Source organism: Gopherus flavomarginatus, chromosome 6, assembly GCF_025201925.1.
Source record: "Gopherus flavomarginatus isolate rGopFla2 chromosome 6, rGopFla2.mat.asm, whole genome shotgun sequence".
NCBI lineage: Eukaryota > Metazoa > Chordata > Testudines > Testudinidae > Gopherus > Gopherus flavomarginatus.
In genome coordinates, this window is record NC_066622.1 from 131,420 (window position 1) to 152,840 (window position 21,421).

Below are 21,421 nucleotides of genomic sequence, written 5' to 3' on the forward strand. Positions count from 1 at the left end.
AATTTATCAACAACCTTCTTGAATTGTGGACACCAGAACTGAACACATTATTCAAGCAGCAGTTGCACCAGTGCCAAACACAGAGGTAAAATTACCTTCATACACCTATTTGAGATTCCATGGTTTATGCATCCAAGGATTGCATTAGCCCTTTTGGCCACAACATCACAGTGGGAGCTCATGTTCAGCTTATTATCCACCATGATCCCCAAATCTTTCTCAAAGTTACTGCATCCCAGGATAGGGTCCCCCTCCAGTAAGTATGGCCTACATTCTTTGTTCCTAGATGTATAGATCTTTGTTTAACCTAATTGTTTACTTGTGACCAGTTTACCAAGTGATTTGGATCTGTATGAATCCGTAACCTGTCATCTTCATTATTTATCACTCCCCAATTTTTGTGTCATCTGAAAACATCTAGTAATGTTTTTATGTTTTCTTCCAGGTCATTAATAAAAATGATATAATGCAAGTCAAAGAACTTATCCCAGCAGGACCCCAGTGGAAACATACGCACTCGATGACAATTCCCTGTGTATAGTAACATTTTGAGACCTCTCAGCCAGCTTTTAATCCACTAATATTTGCCATGTTAATTTTATATCGTTCTAGTCATGCCGCACCAAGTCAAATGCCTTAGAGAAGTCTAATATGCTGTCAACACTATTACCTCTATCAACTAAATTTATAATCTCATTAAAAAAACAGATTAGTTTGACAATCTATTTTCCATAAACCCATATTGATTTGAATTAATTACATTACCCTCCTTTACTTCATTATTAATCAAGTCCTGTATCAGCTGTTCCATAAGCTTGATGGGGATCAATATCAGCCTATAATTACCCAGGTCCTCCTGTTTAACCTTTTTAAACATTAGCTTTCTTCCAATCTTCTGGAGCTTTCCCAGTATTCCAAGACTTATTGAAATGGTAATGGTCTAGCAAGCTCCTCAGCCAGCTCTTTTAAAACTCTCGGATGCAAGTTATCTGGACCTGCTGATTGTAAAATGTCTAACTTTTACTAGCTTCTGTTTTAACATTCCCCGCAGATACAAGTGGAATAGAAAGTGTTTTCATCACCATATGGTGAGACTATATATCATCTGTTCCTCTTCAGAAATATATATTGAACACTTCTGCTTTTTCTGTATTATTATTATTTATTTATTATTAACAATAATTCTACTATTTTCATCTAGTAGTGGACCAACCCCGTTGTCAGGATTCCTTTAGCTCCCAATATAGTTTAAAAAATTCCTTATGATCCTTAATTCTGCTGCCCTTAGACTTCTCCTTGTGTCCTTTTGCTTCCATTATCAATTTTCTACAGTTCCTAGCTTCTGATTTATGTTCATTACTGTCAACTTCTTCTTTCTTCCATTTGTTACATATTTTTAATTTTTTTACAGCTGCCTTCACTTTGCCTCAAAACCAGGTTGTTATTTTAAGCCGCACGACCCTCCTTCCTCAATTGTGAGATTGTGGCTTTTGGGGCATCGGGTAATATGTTCTTAAATGCTTCCCAATTATCATTCACATTTTTCTGATTAAGTGCTTCCTCCTAACTGATTTGGCTCATAATTGTTTACAACTTTGAAACTGGTCCTATTAAAGCACCAAGTGTGTGTATATATTACTGGTCAGGACTTTATTCTGCTTGCACATTAGAAATGTGATCAAGTCATGATTGTACCTAAGTTACCATTAATTTCTAATTCTGTGATCAGTTCCTCTTTATCTGCTAGGACACGATCTAATAAAGAATTCCTCTGTTTTGGCAGCAACACTTTTTGAGTTTGGAAATTGTCATCTGTAATGTTTAGTAATGCCAAGGATGTTGTAGTACTGGCAGCATGAGCCCTCTAGCGTATGTCACTCAAATTGAAGTCCCCCATGATTATGCAGGCTTTTTTCATACATGTTGTTGTAGATAGGTGCATAATGAAATAGCCATCCTGTTCCCTATTGTGATTTGGTGGTCTGTAACAGACACCAATAAGTACCCCATCTTGTGTTTACTCTGTTAGGGCATTGGTCCATAAACATTCAGGATAATTTTTTTCTGAGTTATCAGTGATTCAGAAAGAAGGTATTGTTGTTTTTGACACAGAGAGCCAATCCCCCTTCCTTTTTTGCCTACTCGATCCTTTCTAAATAGGTTGTAACCATTGATTTTAACTTTTCAGTTGTCATCCCACCATGTTTCTGTAATATCCACTAGATCAAATTTATGCTCATAAAGGAGCAATTTCAATTGTTGTTTGCTACCTAGTCTCCTAGCATTGTATATAAAAGAATTTCTTTTCTTCACTTTCTTAGAGTCCTTGATTAATTTTGTTCTAAACATCTCGGTTTTATGCAGAGTTCTTTCCTTTTTACCCTCCCCATTTGTTTGTAATTTAACACCCTTCTGACTAGCATTTTGTGTTCGCGTTTCACATGCTTGCTTATGTTTAGTGAGTGGAGCATAGCACTTAGTAGAAGAGGATGGGATCCAATTGTGCATGTTCCAGTTTTGAATATTAGTGCTTGCCAGTGTCCTCACCTTATTGTGATTTCTCCCTGAGCTATTTCATAATCATGGGGGTAAGTGTTGTGAGAGAGATTGTGGGCCTGACCTGTAATCCTTGCGGAATAGCTGTTCAAGGGAACAACTAGAATAGATTGAATTGAACAAGTTCCAGGCTGCACAACTCTGAGCTAATCTCCCAGAAGCAGAGACATTACTCACTAATCAGGAATGTGTGTGTACTTTTTCCTAATGAGAACAAAACATTTTATCCCTGTTCATTAGAAGAAAGTTAGGGTGTACTGTTACTATGACATTCCTGAGGACCCAGTTGGGGATGTCTTCTGTACCCTTGCTTGGAAAGGTGAATTGGACTGCTAGCCAAAATCTTGCCCTGGCAAGAAATAGACTCTATTGTTTCCCTGGATTTCCTGGACTTTGTGCAGCTGGCCCGCCTTGTCTTCTGTAGGGGAAAGAGCCCACAGCAGGGCCCAAGGGCAAAGAAGGTTTCATTTACTGAAGAAAATAGTCTTCAAATTTTATGTTGTCTGTTTTTTCCAGCTTAAGGTACGTTGATCGATGAGAGAAATGAAGGTGTCTCGAGGCCGCCCAGAGTCCAAATGGTAAGTGGAAAGCATCGAGATTCTGTACTATGCAACTCTATAGACTAATGCTACAACTCAGGTTCTAGGGGATGGGCTCTCCTTTTCCGTACATGTTTCTGATTATCTTAGTCAGTGTGATGAGTGGAATGGCCATCAGGTCTGTCAGCTCCTTTGTAGTGTCTGTTTCATGCCAAACACATCAGACCTAATGGTTGCCGCTGAGTTTCTGTTTAGCTGGGCTAGTGGGTTTCCCAAGCACATTTGAGTGTGTGTACCCTTCATAAATAGAAACATTCACATTCAGTGCTCTTCCCCTTTTTCATCTTCCAATCTTTGTCCTGACTCGTCTTCTCAGCAACCACTTCCTCCCTTCCTATGATTTGGTATATGATTAATAAACTAAAGCAGTACCCAGACCTACTCTGGGTCTGTCTTAGTGCTAGAAGTCTCTTTGCACATCAGATTCTGAAGCTTGTTTCTTAAAGTGTTGGAATGTAACAAGTGACTTTTAAAGTTAAAACTGTTGCACAAGTGGATGGTTTTAACCTGCCAAAGATGGAGCTTTCACAGGACACAGGCCAGCAAATATCAGACAAACTCCTACTTTCCCTGCTGTGATTTATGCCAAGGTTGGGCCAGATAGTGCTGCCAAATATGCAGCCTCAGAGAGCCTCACTGCTCCTGGAACAGGTAGAGATGCTCGTGTAATGTTTGCTGCTTGTACTCCATTGCCATGTGTTGTGTGGTGTGAGCTGCTTTGTGCTTGCTGAGCTTTGTGGTGGTAATATCTTGAGCCCCCTGGGAAACTGATGTCTCCCCGAGGCCAGATCACGTTTTTGCTCTCCTATTCATCAGGAAACCTCCATCTCCCCACCCTGTGGGAGCAGTTCTTTCCCAGTTAGCGGGGAGGAACAATTTGTTGTAGGTAAGTGAGAGACATCTGGATACCAAATTGTGGCTATTATAGCTGAGAGCCCCAACTGAATGGCTTTGCAAGGGCCACAAACTGGATCTCACTTCCATCCCTTCCCTTTCCTGTGAGTAGTGCAGCTAGCAGACCCCTGACTGTCATCTATTAGACTTCCCTTCTTCTAGGGAAACCCTTGACACAGGGTGCACACTAAATGAAATTCATGGAGTTTTGTACCACACAGAAAGGGGTATTGTACTCGAACATGAAGAATTTGCACGAAGGAGCCTTATATCAGGAGGCTGGCAGAAGGCTATTTACTGTTCAGCTAGTTTCTATAGTGAGAGTACCACTAAAATACATTGAGACCATAGTGGGGGCAGCAGTCTATAAGGCCATCTCTTTCAGGAGTACAGTATAGATTCTAGGACTGGAAAGGACTTCGAGAGGTCATCAAATCCAGTTCCCTGCTCTTATGGCAGGACCAAATACTGTCTAGACCATCCCTGATAGACATTTATCTAACCTACTCTTAAATATCTCCAGAGATGGAGATTCCACAGCCTCCCTAGGCAATTTATTCCAGTGTTTAACCACCCTGACAGTTAGGAACTTTTTCCTAATGTCCAACCTAACACTCCCTTGTTGCCGTTTAAGCCCATTGCTTCTTGTTCTATCATTGGAGGCTAAGGTGAACAAGTTTTCTCCCTCCTCCTGATGACACCCTTTTAGATACCTGAAAATTGCTATCATGTCCCCTCTCAGTCTTCTCTTTTCCAAACTAAACAAACCCAATTCCTTCAGCCTTCCTTCATAGGTCATGTTCTCAAGACCTTTAGTCATTCTTGTTGCTCTTCTCTGGATCCTCTCCAATTTCTCCACATCTTTCTTGAAATGCAGTGCCCAGAACTGAACACAATACTCCAGTTGAGGCCTAACCAGCGCACAGTAGAGCAGAAGAGTGATTTCTCGTGTCTTGCTCACAACACCCCTGTTAATGCATCCCAGAATCACGTTTTGCTTCTTTTGCAAGAGCATCACACTGACTCATATTTAGCTTGTGGTCCACTATAACCCCTAGATCACTTTCTGCCGTACTACTTGCTAGACAGTCTCTTCCCATTTTGTATGTGTGAAACTGGTTTTTCCTTCCTAAGTGGACCACTTTGCATTTGTCTTTGTTAAACTTCATTCTTTTTACTTCAGACCATTTCTCCAATTTGTCCAGATCATTTTGAATTATGACCCTGTCCTCCAAAGCAGTTGCAATCCCTCTCGGTTTGGTATCATCTGCAAACTTAAGAAGTGTACTTTCTATGCCAATATCTAAGTAGTTGATGAAGATATTGAACAGAGCCGGTCCCAAAACAGACTCCTACGGAACCCCACTTGTTATACCTTTCCAGCAGGATTGGGAACCATTAATAACTACTCTCTCTGAGTACAGTTATCCAGCCAGTTATGCACCCACCTTATATTAGCCCATCTAAATTGTATTTGCCTAGTTTATCGATAAGAATATCATGCAAGTCCATATCCAAATGCCTTACTAAAATCTAGGTATACCACAGCTGCCACTTCTCCCTTATCCACATGTTAGGTTATGTCTTGTTCCATCTCAACAGTAAAACTGAGTAAACTCTTGGATGATAAAGATCAAGTGGTAGGAAAATGTATTTGGGATGACATATCCAAAAAATAAATCCTAATATAATCACCAAGAATAGGGGTCTGGCTTTGCTCAGCTTTACATCATACTATTGAGCAGTGCAAATAAAACTGGGTTGAACACTAAACCAAAATGACAAAGATTGTGTTTTAAATAGAGAATAAAGAATTAACAGATTATTTAGCTACATAAAGTTAGCTTTTCTGGACCTATAATCAGATGCAGCATAGAAATAAAGCAATACAGAAGAAGACAGGAGCCTGTCAGTGTCCAGAATCCCCCTGATATTGCAGGAAATGTTAACTGTAGGAGACACCCATCTGATCCTACCAAATGATCTGCACTCAGTACGCCAGCGGAAGAGGAAAATGCCCTTGTTTCCTGCCAGCATGTGCTTAGGGAAAATTCTTTCCTGAACCTATAACTTAGCATTGCTTTCAGCTCTGTACTTGGGAGCACTCATTGCCGTGGTTAAATCATCTCATTTACATACCCTGAGTTATCACTCGTATCCAAGCAACGGACCGCTATACTCTGACACTCCAGTAGTAGATATTCTGCCAGTGTCTCCTGGGAGAGAGGCTGTCACTCCCCTCCCTCCATTTCCCTGTAATGGTTAGAGGAGAGAAAAGAGGTCCTGTGCACATAAACTTCATTGTTAAAAAGTTCCAGTAGAGCCAACCTGTTTTCCCACTGAATCAAAGTAAATCCAAAACTACTGTGCTGCTCCTCGTAAGGTTCTTGTACTCTTCAGGAGCCGCCCCCAAACTCTTATCACCTCATCTCCTATCAGAGAAGTTAGATGAGAAGGACTGATTGGGCTATTTACTCATCTTCTCACCTCCCTGGACCCCAGACAGCATGAAGGATGCCATTTTGAAGAGCACTGTACATGTGAGGTCACACTGCGTGGAAGAGGCCTCTGCACAGCATACCTTCATAAGTATTGGGAGTGCTTTGTGGAGGATGCCATTTTGTAGAGCAGAATGGTATCCTCCATCCATCATGATCTCGTATGCTCCATAAATGTGAGGTAACGATGTGTGAAGCTAAGTGGCATCCTCCACACACTAGGGATTGACACAACCCCATCTCTTGATAGCGCATCCCCATTAGGGGTCATGACCCACAGTTTGGGAACCAATGCCCTACTGTCTCAGGAAAAGATCTAGCAGTCAGTGAAGGTTTCTGCTTACTGCCCTGTGATGGTTCAGAGAAGTGGGTGCTGTGGCTGGTATTTTTTTTTTTGTTAAATGTGGGAGAGGGAATGGCTGTGGATATAATAAATCAGTGTTACAACTGTCCTATGAATCCTGCTTTCACATCTTTGGGTAAGTTGTCATAAAGAAGATACAGAAGAACTAAAGAAGGTATAGAGAAGGGCAATAAAAATGATTACAGGCAAGAGAGTGGGTTGGTCCATATGAAATGGGATTAAAATCACCATTGTTGTCTAGTTGAGAAAGAAGAAAAGGATATGAGGTAGGTTTGGTTTATTTGTTTGAAATCTAAAGGCTAGCTGAGGTGTTGTTTTATTCTTTCCTCTAATATAAGCAAGGCTGGCTCTAGGTTTTTTGCCACCCCAAGCAAAAAAAAATTTGGCTGTCCCCCGTTCCAGCCCTGGGGTCCTCGCCGCACCCCTCTGCTGCCTCAGCTCTCCCCCCCGCCCCGCTGCCCCAGCTCTGGGCTCCCCTCTTAGCTCCCCCCACCTCCTGCTGCCCCAGCCCTGGGCTTTCTCTCTTCCCCCCCCCCCGACCCCTCACTTGCACCCTTCTTCCGCCACAGCCCTAGGTCACTGGTAACTCGCTCCCAGGGCAGGTCATTCAACAGGAATTTTAGATGTGCACAAAACGCAGACAGGATTGGTTCCCATATAGTTACAGGACTGCAGTAAAGTAGAACAATTTTCAGCTTGTGTGACTGGAGGTTTTCTGGATGCATATTATAAGACTGTCCTACATAAATAAGGAAGAGTTGAGGTGCCTTTATTATTCTTTTGTTCCACTCTTTCCTTCTATGGGGAATTTGCCAATGCAATATCTCTATCTTCCTTTTAAACAAACAAAAAGGCAGTGGCTGTTGAAAATAGCATTTCCAGCCCTGATAACCACTGGGAAGCATTTCATGCTCAATTTTATCCTACTTTTTCTACAGTAAGTTGCAGTGGATCAGGATATTTGATTTGGGAGAAATGAAGTAACAGCTGCCCAGCTTGAGCACTCCTCAATTTTGAGCTGTTTCAGTGGAGGGGGCTGTGGCTCCGCGGGGGAGCACGGCAGCATATATGCAGCAGCGTGTCTGGTGCTGCGCAGAGCCAGAAACGCTGGTCTGAGTGGCACGGTAAGGGAGTGGGGGGGGGGGGTTGGAGAAAGGGGTAGGAGGTTCGGGGGGGGCAGTCAAGGGACAGGAGCAGGGGGTTGGATGGGGCAGAGGTTTGGGGGGGCAGTCAGGGGCAAGGAGAAGGAGGAGTTAGATGAGTCAGGGGTTCGGGGGGGGGAATCAGGTGACAGGCAGCGACTGGATAGGCATGGGAGTCCCAGGGGTTTGTCAGGGGACAGGTAGGGGGTGGGGTCCTATGGGGGAAGTTGAGGACAAGGTCCAGCGCCGCTTAGATAGGGGGTGAGGTTCTGGGGGGCAGTTAGTGGGGTGAGGTCCTGGGAGGGAGTGATCAGGGAGCGGGGGGGCGGGTTGGATGGGTTGGGGTTTCTGTGGGAGGCAGTCGGAGGGAGTGGATGGTGGCAGGGTGGGGCTACCCTCCCTCCCCGTGGAGTGTCCTGTTTTTTGAATGTTAAAATGTTATCCCTGCCCTTCACAGAGCAGCTCTCCATCCACAGCAGGCTGCAGCATGAGGTCTCAGCTACTTCACTCCCTCGCCCTTCCGTTCCTGTTGGTAGTGGCCAAAGGAATGCTGAGAAATGTAGTTCTTTCCCTGCTCCAGGGCTGGCTCTATATGCAGGGAGCTAACCAAGGAACTACAGCTCCCAGGGCTCCCTGTTGGTTCTCAGCTCCCATGCTGGATCCCTGCGGCCCCTGCAAATAGGCTGCCCCAAGCATGTGCTTGCTTTGCTAGTGCCTAGAGCCGCCCCTGAATAGAAGAGCAAGGGGAAACGAAGGCACCAAATTTAAGATTTCATACTTTTTGTACTCCTACTACAGTTAATTTCTGGATTTTTGTGCTCCAGAGCATAGAGGCAAATAGTTTGAGAAAAGGGTTACATTATTTATATGAATAAGAGCATCAATGCTTATTAGGATAAAGATTACAGACTTCTGGTCCACATGATTCAAGATGTTAACACATTGCCAGGTGTTCTCAGGAAGGAATTTTCCCCCATATTATAGTACTTTATTCATGTTTTGAGATGTCTGATATTGGCCACTCTTGGAGAAGGGAGATTGTTCTAGTTGCCCATGTTCAAGAGGCTTGGAAAACTTCGGTTTTGAAAAGCTTTTAAAACATTTTGTCTTATGAAATATTTAAAAATCCACAAAGCTGCCCACTTCTGCAGAAAGTGCAGACTTTCCTGAACCCATTGTCTGGTTCCAGCGAGATTCTGTGGCTGCTGTGGCATGACATCCCCAGAAAAGTACATGCCTGCACACCACTTGGAACAGGAGCCTGAGAGCTGAAATATGTTTGGATATGGGTGACCTAAGCCAGGTAGGTTTGAGGTTTCACTGAGTATCTGCTGAATATTCTTTCTCTGGTGATTTATTTGGAGTATTCAGCACAGAATTGTAATCTAGATTGGCTTTGTAAATCATTTTTAAAGAATTATGGAGAGCCTGGTTCCCATTTACCCTAGGGCCACGATACACTGCTCTTGTTGTATAAATGTAATTAGTCAAGCAGTGTAAAGGGGCATTAGTGTAAATAAGAACTGGACCCCACATCTCTGGAAAAACTCCAAGGATTGGCTCGTGCCATGTGGAGAGGTTGCCCATCCAGAGGTAAGTCAAGATGAGCAGGGTAGATTTTATAGATCTTGGTGCTGTAAAAACATTCAAATACTGTATACTTTTATAAAGGTCAAGAAAGAAAGTAGTTAACACCAGTGATGGGTGTATTTCAAACCTTGGATGTTGGCATGTTAGTGGAAGGGAAAGTGAAAATCTTTGTTTTGCGTGGAAGGGAAGTCAAGAGTCCTGGTTCTGATACATATTGCAAAAAAACCTCCCACAGCTCGGGAAGACTATGTGGAGGCGGGCACTCTGAGCAGAGAAGAATTGTGGGGCACTCTTCCACTGCAAGATTTTTTTTTTTTTTTTTTTTTTTTTAAAAAGCTCTGAGCTGTTGTAACCCTCTCTCCAACAAGAATTGCTACCTAAAGATGAACCATCTCATACAATGCAATTTCAAGTGCATTCTTATTACTCATACCCTGAACACTGAAAAATGAAAATGGAATAAAATCTTGTTTGCGTCAAATGCAGTATGTCATTCAAAAGGGTTTGTTCATCTGGCAGTGTCTATCTCATTATTAAATTACAGTTGCATCTGAAATGAGCTGAGATGTATAACAAGACACAGTTCCTATTCCAAACAGCTTGCAATTCAAATGATTTAAACCTGAATAAGGCCACATTTTTAAAAGGGCTTAGCACACTGGGAGCATGTTGAGTGCTGAGGACTTGTGAAAATCTAACTCTGATCTAGGTGCCTGAATAGAAGCTGTAATTATCTCAAAAATACGGCCCTGAGCTCTTTTGAAAATCTAATCCCATGAAGTGTGTGATGAGGGAGGAGAAGGGATACAGCATACAAGCAGAATGGCCAGGCTAAATGGTAAATGTTTGTTGTATCACACAAACATCTGTATAAGAAGTGATTTCTAATATCATCTATTCTGTTACCCTGTAGCGTGCAGGATCAATCTTACTCCTAAACCATCTTTGCAAATAGGTTTCATTTCTTAATCCCAAATTTTTCCAATTCAGAGGATTTTGTGATCTCCCTTGGCAGCTTGATCCATTGCAGAACTGCCTCTATTGCTAGATAATAGATATCAATACTTGTAAATGTCTTGCAGCGGGGACATGTCTCTAAGCTGGGGTCTGGGACCAGTGGAACCCCAGCTCCTTGGGTATTTTGTGTACATCTCTTTAATTTTAGATTATTGTAAATATTTTAATGTGAACATCTCAGTTTTTGGTGGTTAGATGCTTATCTGAATCTAGAGGGCTCAGGAGAAAATGACAGGCTCTTACTCCCTCTCCTTTTGGAGACATCTTCCCCTTTCTCTTCTGAAGTGGAAGGAGTGGAACAGTATAGAGCTTCTGCCTTCTCCCTCAACCTGAGAGAGCACGGGTATTTCTTATTAAACTCTCATTTGTCTTCTTCCTCTACTGTATCCCCAAAATCACTCTATCAGTCATGTTTGGAGGTACTTGCGTAGGTGTTGCTGTGGCAGTGCTATGGGGTGTGAGTGGAGAGGAGTGGGACTTTTGCAACTGTGCAGAGAAGGTTGGAGGATGGTTGGGCCCCCCCTACCTGTCTCACACACTCTTCTCCTTTTCAGCCCCTCCCTCTTGTCTAATAACCAGGCTGGGTCCAAAACTCAGTGTCTTTCTCTGCAGCATTTAGAAGATTCAGTCTTTTCCCCCTCAGTCCTCACAGCTCAAAACCTTACCCATATGTTGCCCATATATCCCAGCCTGTTCCGTGCAGCTGCCTCCCTCACACACACCCGTACGCTGCTATCTTAATTTGGCCCCTTTGTGTGTGTGTGTGCATTATGATTTCACATGTCCTAATTTTTAAGTGCTTGACTCTGCAACTTTAATGACATTCTCTTAACATAGTTTAGTCTTTTATAGGCTGGTCAGTTAGCATTGCCTTTTCTTAAGGTTGCCTGACCCTTCTCCTTAAGACCTAGTTTTCAGTTGCTTATAACTATGCCAAATTTTAACTAGACTAAAATCTTCCATGCCAGGTGTCAGCCTCAGTTGAATTAAAACAATTCAGCTCTTTTCAAGAAGGTGACTAGAGGAAAATACGGTGTTTTTTCCCTGTTAAAAAATCTGACCACTTTTTTTTCACCCCCTATTCTGGAAAGCAGGAAATAGAAATTTGGTGGTGGTGGGGAGGTTGCATTTGTGAGCAAATCTTCACAACTTTGACCAACTTATAAGCCTTTGAAAAATTGCAGTTTGCACATGCTCAGTAACTTGCTGTTTGCAGGTAATTCTGCAAAGATTCTATAAGTATCATGTATCAGAGGGGTAGCCGTGTTAGTCTGGATCTGTAAAAGCGGCAAAGAGTCCTGTGGCATCTTATAGACTAACAGACATTTTGGAGCATGAGCTTTCGTGGGTGAATACCCACTTCATCGGATGCATGTAGTGAAAATTTCCAGGGGCAGGTATATATATGCAAGCCTGCTTCTTGCTTGCATATATATACCTACTCCAAAATGTCTGTTAGTCTATAAGTTGCCACAGGACTCTTTGCTGCTTTTACATAAGTATCTTGCATGCCCCAGCCTGATTCAGAGCAGAGCCTTCCCTGTAGTTACAGTTCTAGGCTGCTGTGGTGTGGATCAGGACCAGGCACTAGCACTGAGAGCAGGGAGCCTCACTCTCTCTTGTGCTCTCAATTACCCCGCTGTTGGGCCCAGACAGTGTGAAGGAGGAAGCTGTATAATTATTTACTCCTGGGAAAATTCTGTGCCACTGTGCATGCACAGAAATTATGTCCCCTGCAGATTTCTCTGCTTCTTCACAGAAAAATGACTTTTTGATGGGAAGCAAAGGGAAACCACAAAAGCAGTCAAATGACTCTCCCCAGCTGTATGTTTTGGGTGCCCAAGGCAGCCAGCAGAGAGGTAAATCACCATGGGGCAGGGAGGGGACTGGGGAAGACCCAGCTGATAGCTCTTACCCTTTGCCGGGCTCAGCTGCTAGACCTGGCTGGGCTGGGGAGGATGGGACTTCCTCTTCCCTGCATAGCATTCAGGGCTGTGTCAGACCCACCCCCAGATTTCTCCCTCGGCTGTAGGAACCTCTGCCCACTTCCCCCTCGCTACCTGCAACCATCGCTCCTTGGCTGCAGGGAGAGGGACCACTGTACTGGGAGCTGCTCCCCCAATCCCCATACATTCAGACCCCCTCATACCGAGACCCTCCTGCCAAGTCTCACTCCCCCACTGCCGCACTCCACCCTACTGAGCCCCCAGCTGCACCTGGATCCCCACCACAGTGAGCCCCACTCCCCCAGTATCTGGACCTCTACTGAGTTCCCCACATCCAGACCCACCTTCCAAGCTCTATACCCCCCACACGCAGATTCCCCCCCCTTCTGAGCCCCAACCACCTTCTCCTGGACCCCCCTGCTGTGCCCCACCACCTTCACCTGGACCCTCCAACAACCCCTGTGCATCCAGATCCCCCTGCACCTGGATCCCCCACTGAGCCGTCTGCACCCAGGTTGTGCGCACCCACACCTATACCTCCCACACTAAGGCCCTCTGCACTTGGATCTTGCCTTGCTGAACCTGCCTGCTCACACCTGATGCACCTGGCATAGAGGGGCAAGAGCCCTGGGTGGTTTCGGGGGCAGGCCTGGTCCTTGCGCTGTGTCCGGGTTGGGTGCAGCCTCACCACTGAGTTAGTGTCCCAGAGGGAAGCTGCACATTGATCTCCCACCTTTGTACAGCTAGGGGCCTGTGCTCCCCAATGCCATGCTGGAGCCTCCAAATTTATTTGACAAATAAAATTTGCAGAATTTTAAAATATTGTGTGCAGAATGCCCTCGGGAGTCATAATTTGAATCTAGAAGAGACAAGAGCCAGATCTGTGGGGAGGGGTAGATTGTGACAAAGGGGTGAGGAAGACTGGAACTGGAGGCTGGCAGGAGGGACTGGGAATCACTGGGCAAGGAGGCTGAGACTGGGAGTCAGAGGAGACAGATCAGTGGGGAACTGGGAGGAAACTGGGACCAGCTGGACAATGAAACTGGGACTGGAAGAAAGAGGGCAGAGACTGGGATTTGGACAGGGTATGGAGAGGGGTGAGACTAGAACTTGCTGGGCAAGGAGGCTGGGACTAGTATGAGAAGCCTGAGGAGTGAAGAGTTGTATTGGCTAGGTGATGAGAATGGGATTGGGAAAGGAGCCAGGTTTTGGGGAAGACACAGATGAGAGGTTGGGGCAAAGAGGTCAAACTTGGGGGAATGTGCAGAACAGCATGTGCCCATTAGAACACACTTACTTTAGAGCCTGGAATGTAACCAAGATTCTGGAGTGTTTCTGCTTCTCTGCTGTTAGCAGATCTCTCTGAAACCCTCTGACAGAAATTCCCATCCCCTTCTAATGTTGGTCCACATAGACTCTATAGAGGATGACCGGCTGTTACTGCTGTCAGTTACGCTGTTAGCTCAAGGGGCAGAGGTCTGTTTGTAGAGCAAAAGATGGATGCTGGATGACACCACGTGCTGGATGACCCAAGTATGTGATGTCAGTATGATGCCACATAATGGCATTTTTGTTTACTTTGGTACAATCCTCTTCTCCCCCCACCCCAGGAAATTGTACACACAAAATGTTAAAATATTATTGTTAAGGTTGCACAGTCAAGCACTCAAAAGTTAAGAAATGCCTGTGTAACCTTAGTTTGTTTTCCATGTGCATTATGATTGCAGACTTTAATTACGTGATTACATGCAGTCATTTCCACAAGACCTCTACTTCATTCAGTACACAGGCTGGACCTGTGCTGGGAATGAATTAGGAATATGTAGTGAAGGAGACTGTTGTCTGTAGGATCCCTGCTTCATTTGTTTAGTGGTTAGAAGGTGTGTAGTGAAGAAGCGGGGATTGCTGGAAGAGAGAGAACAGTCTCGCATTTAAGGGAGTTGATTGCTATCTTGGAGAAATGGACTTTGTCCCTGTCTTTGCCACAGAGTTCCTGTGTGATGCTGGGCAAATCACTTAAACTTTTCACAGGGAGTTGCTAATTGTGTCCTTCTCTATTTTCTGGGCCCTGATCTGATTTGCACATGTGCTGAGCATTCATATATGCAACTGAAGTCAATTAGAGCTGTGCTTTGAACATATAAAGTGCTGTGTTCTGAAAAGTCAGGTCCTAGGTCTTTCAAATTGGTCCTTAAAATAAATGTATACTCTTGACCTTAAACTCTGTGCCTCAGTTGTCCATCTGTAAAATGAGGATAACTGCTCATCTCACAAGGGTGTTGTGAAAATAAAACCACTGATGTCTGTGGAGCACTGAAATAGCATAGCAGTGAGCATCAGAGCAAAGCATATGTGGCAATTAATAATTCGGTCTTCAGAGAAGAATTTGAATAGCGTGCAGCATGAGCAACCTTAATTCTGGTATTGCGTAGCTTTTTAGTGTTTGACTTTGTAACCTAAATGATTATTTTTAACATAGTTCTGTGTGTGTGAGTTCATATATGTGACAAATATTATGACCCACTACAATGTGTTCATGGCTAGACTGAATCACTGCATTGTCCCTTTCTTTCTCACTGTTTCGTTTCCCATTCCCTTGTCATGTCCTATCTAAAAGATGGGGTCTTTATTTATCCCATAAAGTGTTCAGTCAATAGATAGAGATCTCATCAGTCTTGAGTAGCAGAAGGAAAATTCCTTCCTCAATTTAGCCACATTATTGGCCCAGTTGGTGTTTCTTTCAGTTGTTACTCTGATCCTTCTGTGACAGTCTGACATCACTAGTTATCCCCGTTCAGTATTTATGCATTTCAGAAGTTGACCCACTTTCCATATCTCACTGTTAAACTAGGTGCTGGACACTTCAGCTTCTTTTTCCAATTTATCTATCAAGGTCATGCATTGTTTAGATTCAGTCCTTAGTCTCTGATCTCTCCAAGCTTTGGCTCATCCATGAATTCAACCAGTGTATTTCCCCCTTGGCCCTGCAAATATTTAATTAAAATATTTAATGGTATTGGATGCCTGCCAGGCCCACTTGAAACCTCCTCCCAGCATGACATTGAACAATTGATCGCTGCTTACTTTTTTTGTCAATTTATATCCCTCTCATAACAGTGTTGTGTAGCCCACAGTTCTGTGCTTTCTTTATAAGAATTATTTATTTATATTATGGTAGTCCTATTGAAAATGGCACTTTCCAAACACAGAGGAAGATGCAGTCCCTGCCCTGAGGAGAGTGTACAGCATAAAAAGACACGGGGTGGGAAAGCAGTATGGTATATAAGTGATACGATTTATCAGTTTGTTTGCTTTTGCACTTAAGTTCTCCTCTCCAGCCTGTCTGCCCTATCCAATCCCTTCATCCCCCTGCCCACAGACAATGCCCATTTGCAGTTCCAGTGCTTTGTGTCCCCACCCTTCCAACAGTCAATCCCTTCCCTCCACAGAAATGAACAGTTACTTATCAGTGAATTAGATAATAGATTCAGGGAGTTAGAGGGCCATCAGGAGGGAGTTAAATGAAGGTGAAAGTAGTGGCTCTTTTTGATACTAGCCGACATCTGTGTCACATTTGTGTCATGGCAGAGTGACTGTTACGTTGGTGCCATCCAGGCTATAGGATGTTTGTTCCAGTCCTTAGTTTTGTCATTCATCAGTAGAACCCGCTGCTTCTTCCTCTTGCCTAGTCTCCTTACACCGCTTTCACCTCCTGAGTGTATTTCATTTTCTTTCCTCTACTCTTCGTATAAGGTGCTTCTCTATGGCATTGAGATTGAAAGACTTGGACTGTAAGATATTTGGGGCAGGAATTGTCTTTGCTGTATGTTTGTGGTGCCTAGCACAGAAGGGCCTTAGCCTCTAAGCACTACCACAGTACAAATAAGAGCTTTGAATTCTCCACTTCATCCAGCTTGCATCAGAGGTCTTTGCAGCAGCAGTCTCTGTGTTGGTTCTTCTTGCTGCCTGATGTGCCTCTGGCCTGGTCCACACTACAGCGTTAAATCAATTTAAACAGCGTTAAATTGATTTAATGCTGTACCCGTCCACACTACAAGGCACTTTAAATCGATTTTAAGGGCTCTTAAAATCGATTTCTGTACTCCTCCCCAACGAGAGGAGTAACCCTAAAATCGTTATTACCATATCGATTTAGGGTTAGTGTGGACGGAAATCGAAGTTATTGGTCTCATTCTTTTACTGAGCTACCCAGAGTGCACCGCTCCAGAAATCGATGGTAGCCTAGGACCATGGACGCACACCACCGAATTAATGTGCCCTAGTGTGGACGCGTAAAATCGATTTTATAAAACCGGTTTTAATAATTTCGATTTTATGCTGTAGTGTAGACGTGGCCTCTCTAGTTTTCACTCAAGTCCGCAGCAGCCTGCTCTCTATAAAGGGAATAATCTATGGCTTTGTACTCAAGCATGAACCTGGTTTGTATTCCATGCTGAGCTGCTTTCTTCTCTGCAAATGCCATTAAGTTGACTTGTTTATCTTGTTCTGGTAGCTAGACTTCTCTATAGCTCTTGGCCTAGGAGTTAGCTGGTAATGAACTTCTGAATCAGGCTTCCATGAAAATTAAACAACCAGCACCTATTTTTAATGTTAAATAATGATCTAGCTATTCCTTTTGTCCCTCTCAGTCAATTCTCCTCCTTAACTGTATCTCTTTAAAATAAGATACTTCCTCTTCTGACTTCTTGCCCACAACAAATATAGCTCTTTTCTTTTTCTTTGCGAAAGGAACCGTGCCCCATTCTGGCAGTGCAAAAGAACTGGAAAGCCGACTTGACTGGCTATCTGAGGATTCCCTGAGTGGTGTAAGGCCATGGTGGAGTGGGAGCTGCCATACTTCCCAATCCTGTAATGGGAAGGTGGCTGGGGAGCCATTGTGTCTGGCCAATCTCTGTCTTCTGTATTGGCCTGTTGGCATGACATTTTAGAGAATTAATGAGGGCTCTAGTTATGGGGAGCAGGTGGTTAAAGGTAGCTTAAAGCCCTTCTCTATCCCTTCTCAGAGCTGCCCCAGGTGCAGAAGGGCTGGCCCCAAGGATCTGGCCCAGGTCACTGGAGTCTGGGAGTGTATCTAATGTTCATGTAATAGAGCTGATAAAGAACACAATGAAGTAAACACTAATTCTAATCTGGCTCCCTCTCTCTTTATAGAGGACGGTGACCCTGGCACACTGGCAAAGAGATGGATATTCCCCAAGAAAAAAGCAATTACATTAAAAATGTCCAGACTGTCCTAACTATTGGTAGAACAGCCGGTTTAAAGAGCTTCAACTCTGAATGATCTGTCCCAACTCTTTTATGCAGATTTGTTTGAGGCTGCACTTTAACTTTCCCATCAGTACTGTCAGGAACCTAATCTGAGAGCAGGAGGAGACCCTGATAAGAGACTAGTTGGAGGTACTGATGGCAGAAAGGTCCATAGGGTTGGGAATGTCTGGCTTTTGTCCAAAGATGAATGCTTGTGAAACGGATATTAACTTTGCTTGCAATAATGTTCAGATCAGTACTGGATGATAAGATTTTATTGGCAAGTTCACTGTGACCTAGATCAGTGTTTCTCACACCTAGCTAAAATTGTCTGGCATGCCTTTGTTTTCCCTGATGCATGATTATATTAATACAGAACTTTAATCTGCCTCTTCCAATAGAGGCTTTTCAGAACAGTGATAGCAGACATACCATTTGAGCAATCCAGCGTACTCAGTTTCTTTAAACTTTCCCCAATCAGCCTCTCAGTGAGACGCTCCCAACAGTTTTCTAGTAAACACAGGGTTAATGTGTGTCCCAGAAAGAGAGCATGTTTTATGTGATCTAAGTGGATGGAGCACAGGAATTGGAGTATGGAATTCCTGTTTTCTAATCTTAGTTCTGCCACTTAATTGCTGTATTGGCCTTCTGCCTTAGTTTCCCAGTCTGTAGAATGGGGATAAATCTTCCCGACCTCACAGGTGTGATCTGAGGAGTAATATTTGTGCCATGCCTTCAAGGTGTAATGTGCTATATAACGTCTTATTATTATAGGTCAGTCTTTTAAAAATAACTTATATGGCTAGGTTCTTAGGTACCTAAATATGAATTTAGGAGCCCAGTTTTAGGCTCCTATTTGTTTGAAAATCCCAGCCACAATTTAATAATTCACCATAGAAATGAGCAGTTTCAGTTGAATAGCCAGTGTAGCAAATGTAAACTACAGTTGCCCCTACACAGATATGAATCAAACAAAATCTTGTCTCAGTTTGAAATCTTTACATATGAAAGATCAGTTAACTTGAAGCCAGGAATTTAAGAGTTGGTAGAGGGGCTCTCTGACCAACTGAGGCTGATTTTTTTTTTTTTTTCTTTCCAAATCTTGGAGCACTGGGGACGTTCCTGGGGACCAGGGAAAAAAGGCTAATGTTCTACCAGTATGTGAAAAGAGTAAACAGGAGGACTCCGGTACCTATAGGCTGGTTAGCTTGATGCAAAATCATGGAAAGGTTGATAGGGGACGCAATCAATAAATAATTAAAGGATGGTGGCATAATACCAAACCAACATGGCTTTATAGACAAGGGCTTGACTTTTTAAATTAAATTATAAATTTGTTTGACCAAAGTAACTGACCTAATATAGTTAGACTTCTGTAAGGTATTTTGATTTAGTATTGTTCAACATTTGATTAAAAATGTAGAATTATACAAAATCAATTAGTACATATTTAAACCTCCTCCACAGCTGCCCAGCTATGGTGGACAGCTGGCAGACCCTGAAGCTATCCGGCTACAGTGGGTGGGGAGGGCACCCCCCACAGCTGCCCAGCTCCTGCAGGCAGGAAGAACACAGAGCTCCCACTCCCCGCAGCAGTGGGGGATCCAGAACCCACAAAGAAATTCAGGAATCAGTCATGGTTTCAGCAAATATTTGTTTGTTGCCCATGACCTTCATTAAAAATATCAGTGACAAAACCTTAGCCTTACTTATCTGTAATTTCTTGTACATAGTTTAAATTAGTTAGCAAAGCAGTGTTAGAGTCCCTGCAGGGACTTGTCCCAGAGACAGGGCATGCCCTGGTCCCCGGACTTCAAACCATTCTCAGTTCGCAATAAACTGATGCTGGTTAGTGACTTCAGCAGCTGCCTGAAGTGTTTGGGGGAGTCACACATGAAGGAGAAGTGCAGGATTTGTAAAAATTTTAGGTCAAGGACCCAGAAAAAATGGGACATATGTCTAAAAGCCCTCCTCCTGGAGGCTACACTTTGCCTGGTATTGGAGTCATCCTGTTCTGACTCGACTCCAAGCAAGTCTGCAACAGTTCTTCCCAACACTGTTCCCCCTCACCATTGCCTAAGAAGTTCCAAAAGAAATAGTGGGGTCGTTCCCCAGCACCAAGTAAAGAGGGAAAAGGAGTGGCAAGCAAAGGACCCTGTTTGGGCTGCCTGTCCACCCCAGATTGTCAAGGGGCCACTTCCCTGTCAAGACCCCTGAGCGCGCTCAGGGGTCCGTCTCCGACTCCAGGGAGCAATAGGGGACCCCAGCACTTGATAGTGCCTTTGATACCCTAGGCCTTCCAAGTGGCTAAGGACCTAATGGCCCTGCCTGCACCATGGCCAGTGGGAGAGACCATAAAAGTTCCTTCATCCAAGGACAAGCCCACCATGGGACCACCTCCAAGGGGTGATGGGGCATCATCGGTCCTTGGAGGAGAGACATTCGTCCATGACTCCCCGGTCCCAACCCCCAGCACTGTATGCGTGGTTCCCAATCAGGTGACCCAGGTCTGCAGCACAGCATTTGCCCTCCCTGCTGTCATGGGGTGGCTTGCTGGCTTCGAGATGCCAGTCTCTGACCTCCCAGTACCGCCCTCCCTCCTGCCAACTGCCGCTTCGCCACAAGTCGGTCTCCGGTGCACCAGTCACCACCTATTTGGGGTTATTCTTTAACTTCACACTGCCTGTCCCCGCCTACCCCACACCGATCTCCAGAGACGCGTTGGTCACCCACCCTTGGTGGCAGCCATCGGGGGAGGCTCCCAGGGCCCCACTGTGGTCGCCGAGGGATGGCACCTCTGCAGAATTGGAACGGGAATTTAGCCCCTCTCTGCGCAAAAAGTGGTCGGCTTGGGTACTGGACATCAGCGGGGGTCCTGCGGCAAGCACGTGGCAGCAGGGTCATTGGCCAGCTCAATGGCCTTATTGGAACCCATGGGGTCTTCTGGTGATGCCATGGCTATACTCTCATCACTCCTCCATGGTTGCATCAGAGAAGTGACCTACTGCACTGCTGACACCAGGTTCCGACCGTGACTTGGGCTCTGACCTGTGGGCCGAGGCGCACGTACCCACAGTATGGGAAACCTTCCCAGTGAGGGAGAGTGCCCCAGCCCCTCCCTGTGTTGTACTATCATTGTCCTCATCACTGGATGAAGCGGTGGTGGGGCCCTCTGGCTGTCTCTTCCCCCCTCCCCAATGACTTTAGAGCACGTCAAGCTCTTCTTAGTAGAGTGGCTTCCAACTTGGGTTTGGAGGCAGAGGAGCTCACAGAACCCATGGACACCCTTTTTGACTTCCTAACAGCAGCAACCTGGCTAGGGTTGCACTGCCAGTGCACGAGGGGGTCTTGAGAATAGCTAAGGCCCTTTGGTAGACCCTGTCCTCTATACCACTGACATCCAAGAGGGCGGAAAAGAAATACTACATTTCTGCCAAGGGGTTTGGATATCTATACACCCATCCTCCCCCTAGGTCACTAGTGGTATCTCTGGTTAATGAAAGGGACAGGCAGGGTCAGGCAGGCCCGTGCCTAAAAATAAGGATGC

At 44.5% G+C, this 21,421-nt stretch overlaps 1 protein-coding gene across 13 annotated transcripts in view; it reads left to right on the forward strand.

Annotated features, from left to right (window-relative positions):
- PLXNB1 (plexin B1) overlaps positions 1-21,421 on the forward strand; it is a 244,001-nt gene that overhangs the window by 57,826 nt on the left and 164,754 nt on the right. For 12 of the 13 annotated variants that reach the window (XM_050959798.1, XM_050959796.1, XM_050959797.1 and 9 more), the window contains one exon: positions 3,073-3,134. The exons of the other annotated variant lie outside the window; for it this stretch is intronic. Coding sequence is in view for 2 of the 12 variants with exons in the window: in XM_050959804.1 (XP_050815761.1) it covers positions 3,132-3,134 (3 nt within the window). In the remaining 10 variants the exon portion in view is untranslated. The remainder of the gene's footprint in view (positions 1-3,072; positions 3,135-21,421) is intronic. 13 annotated transcript variants of the gene reach the window in all.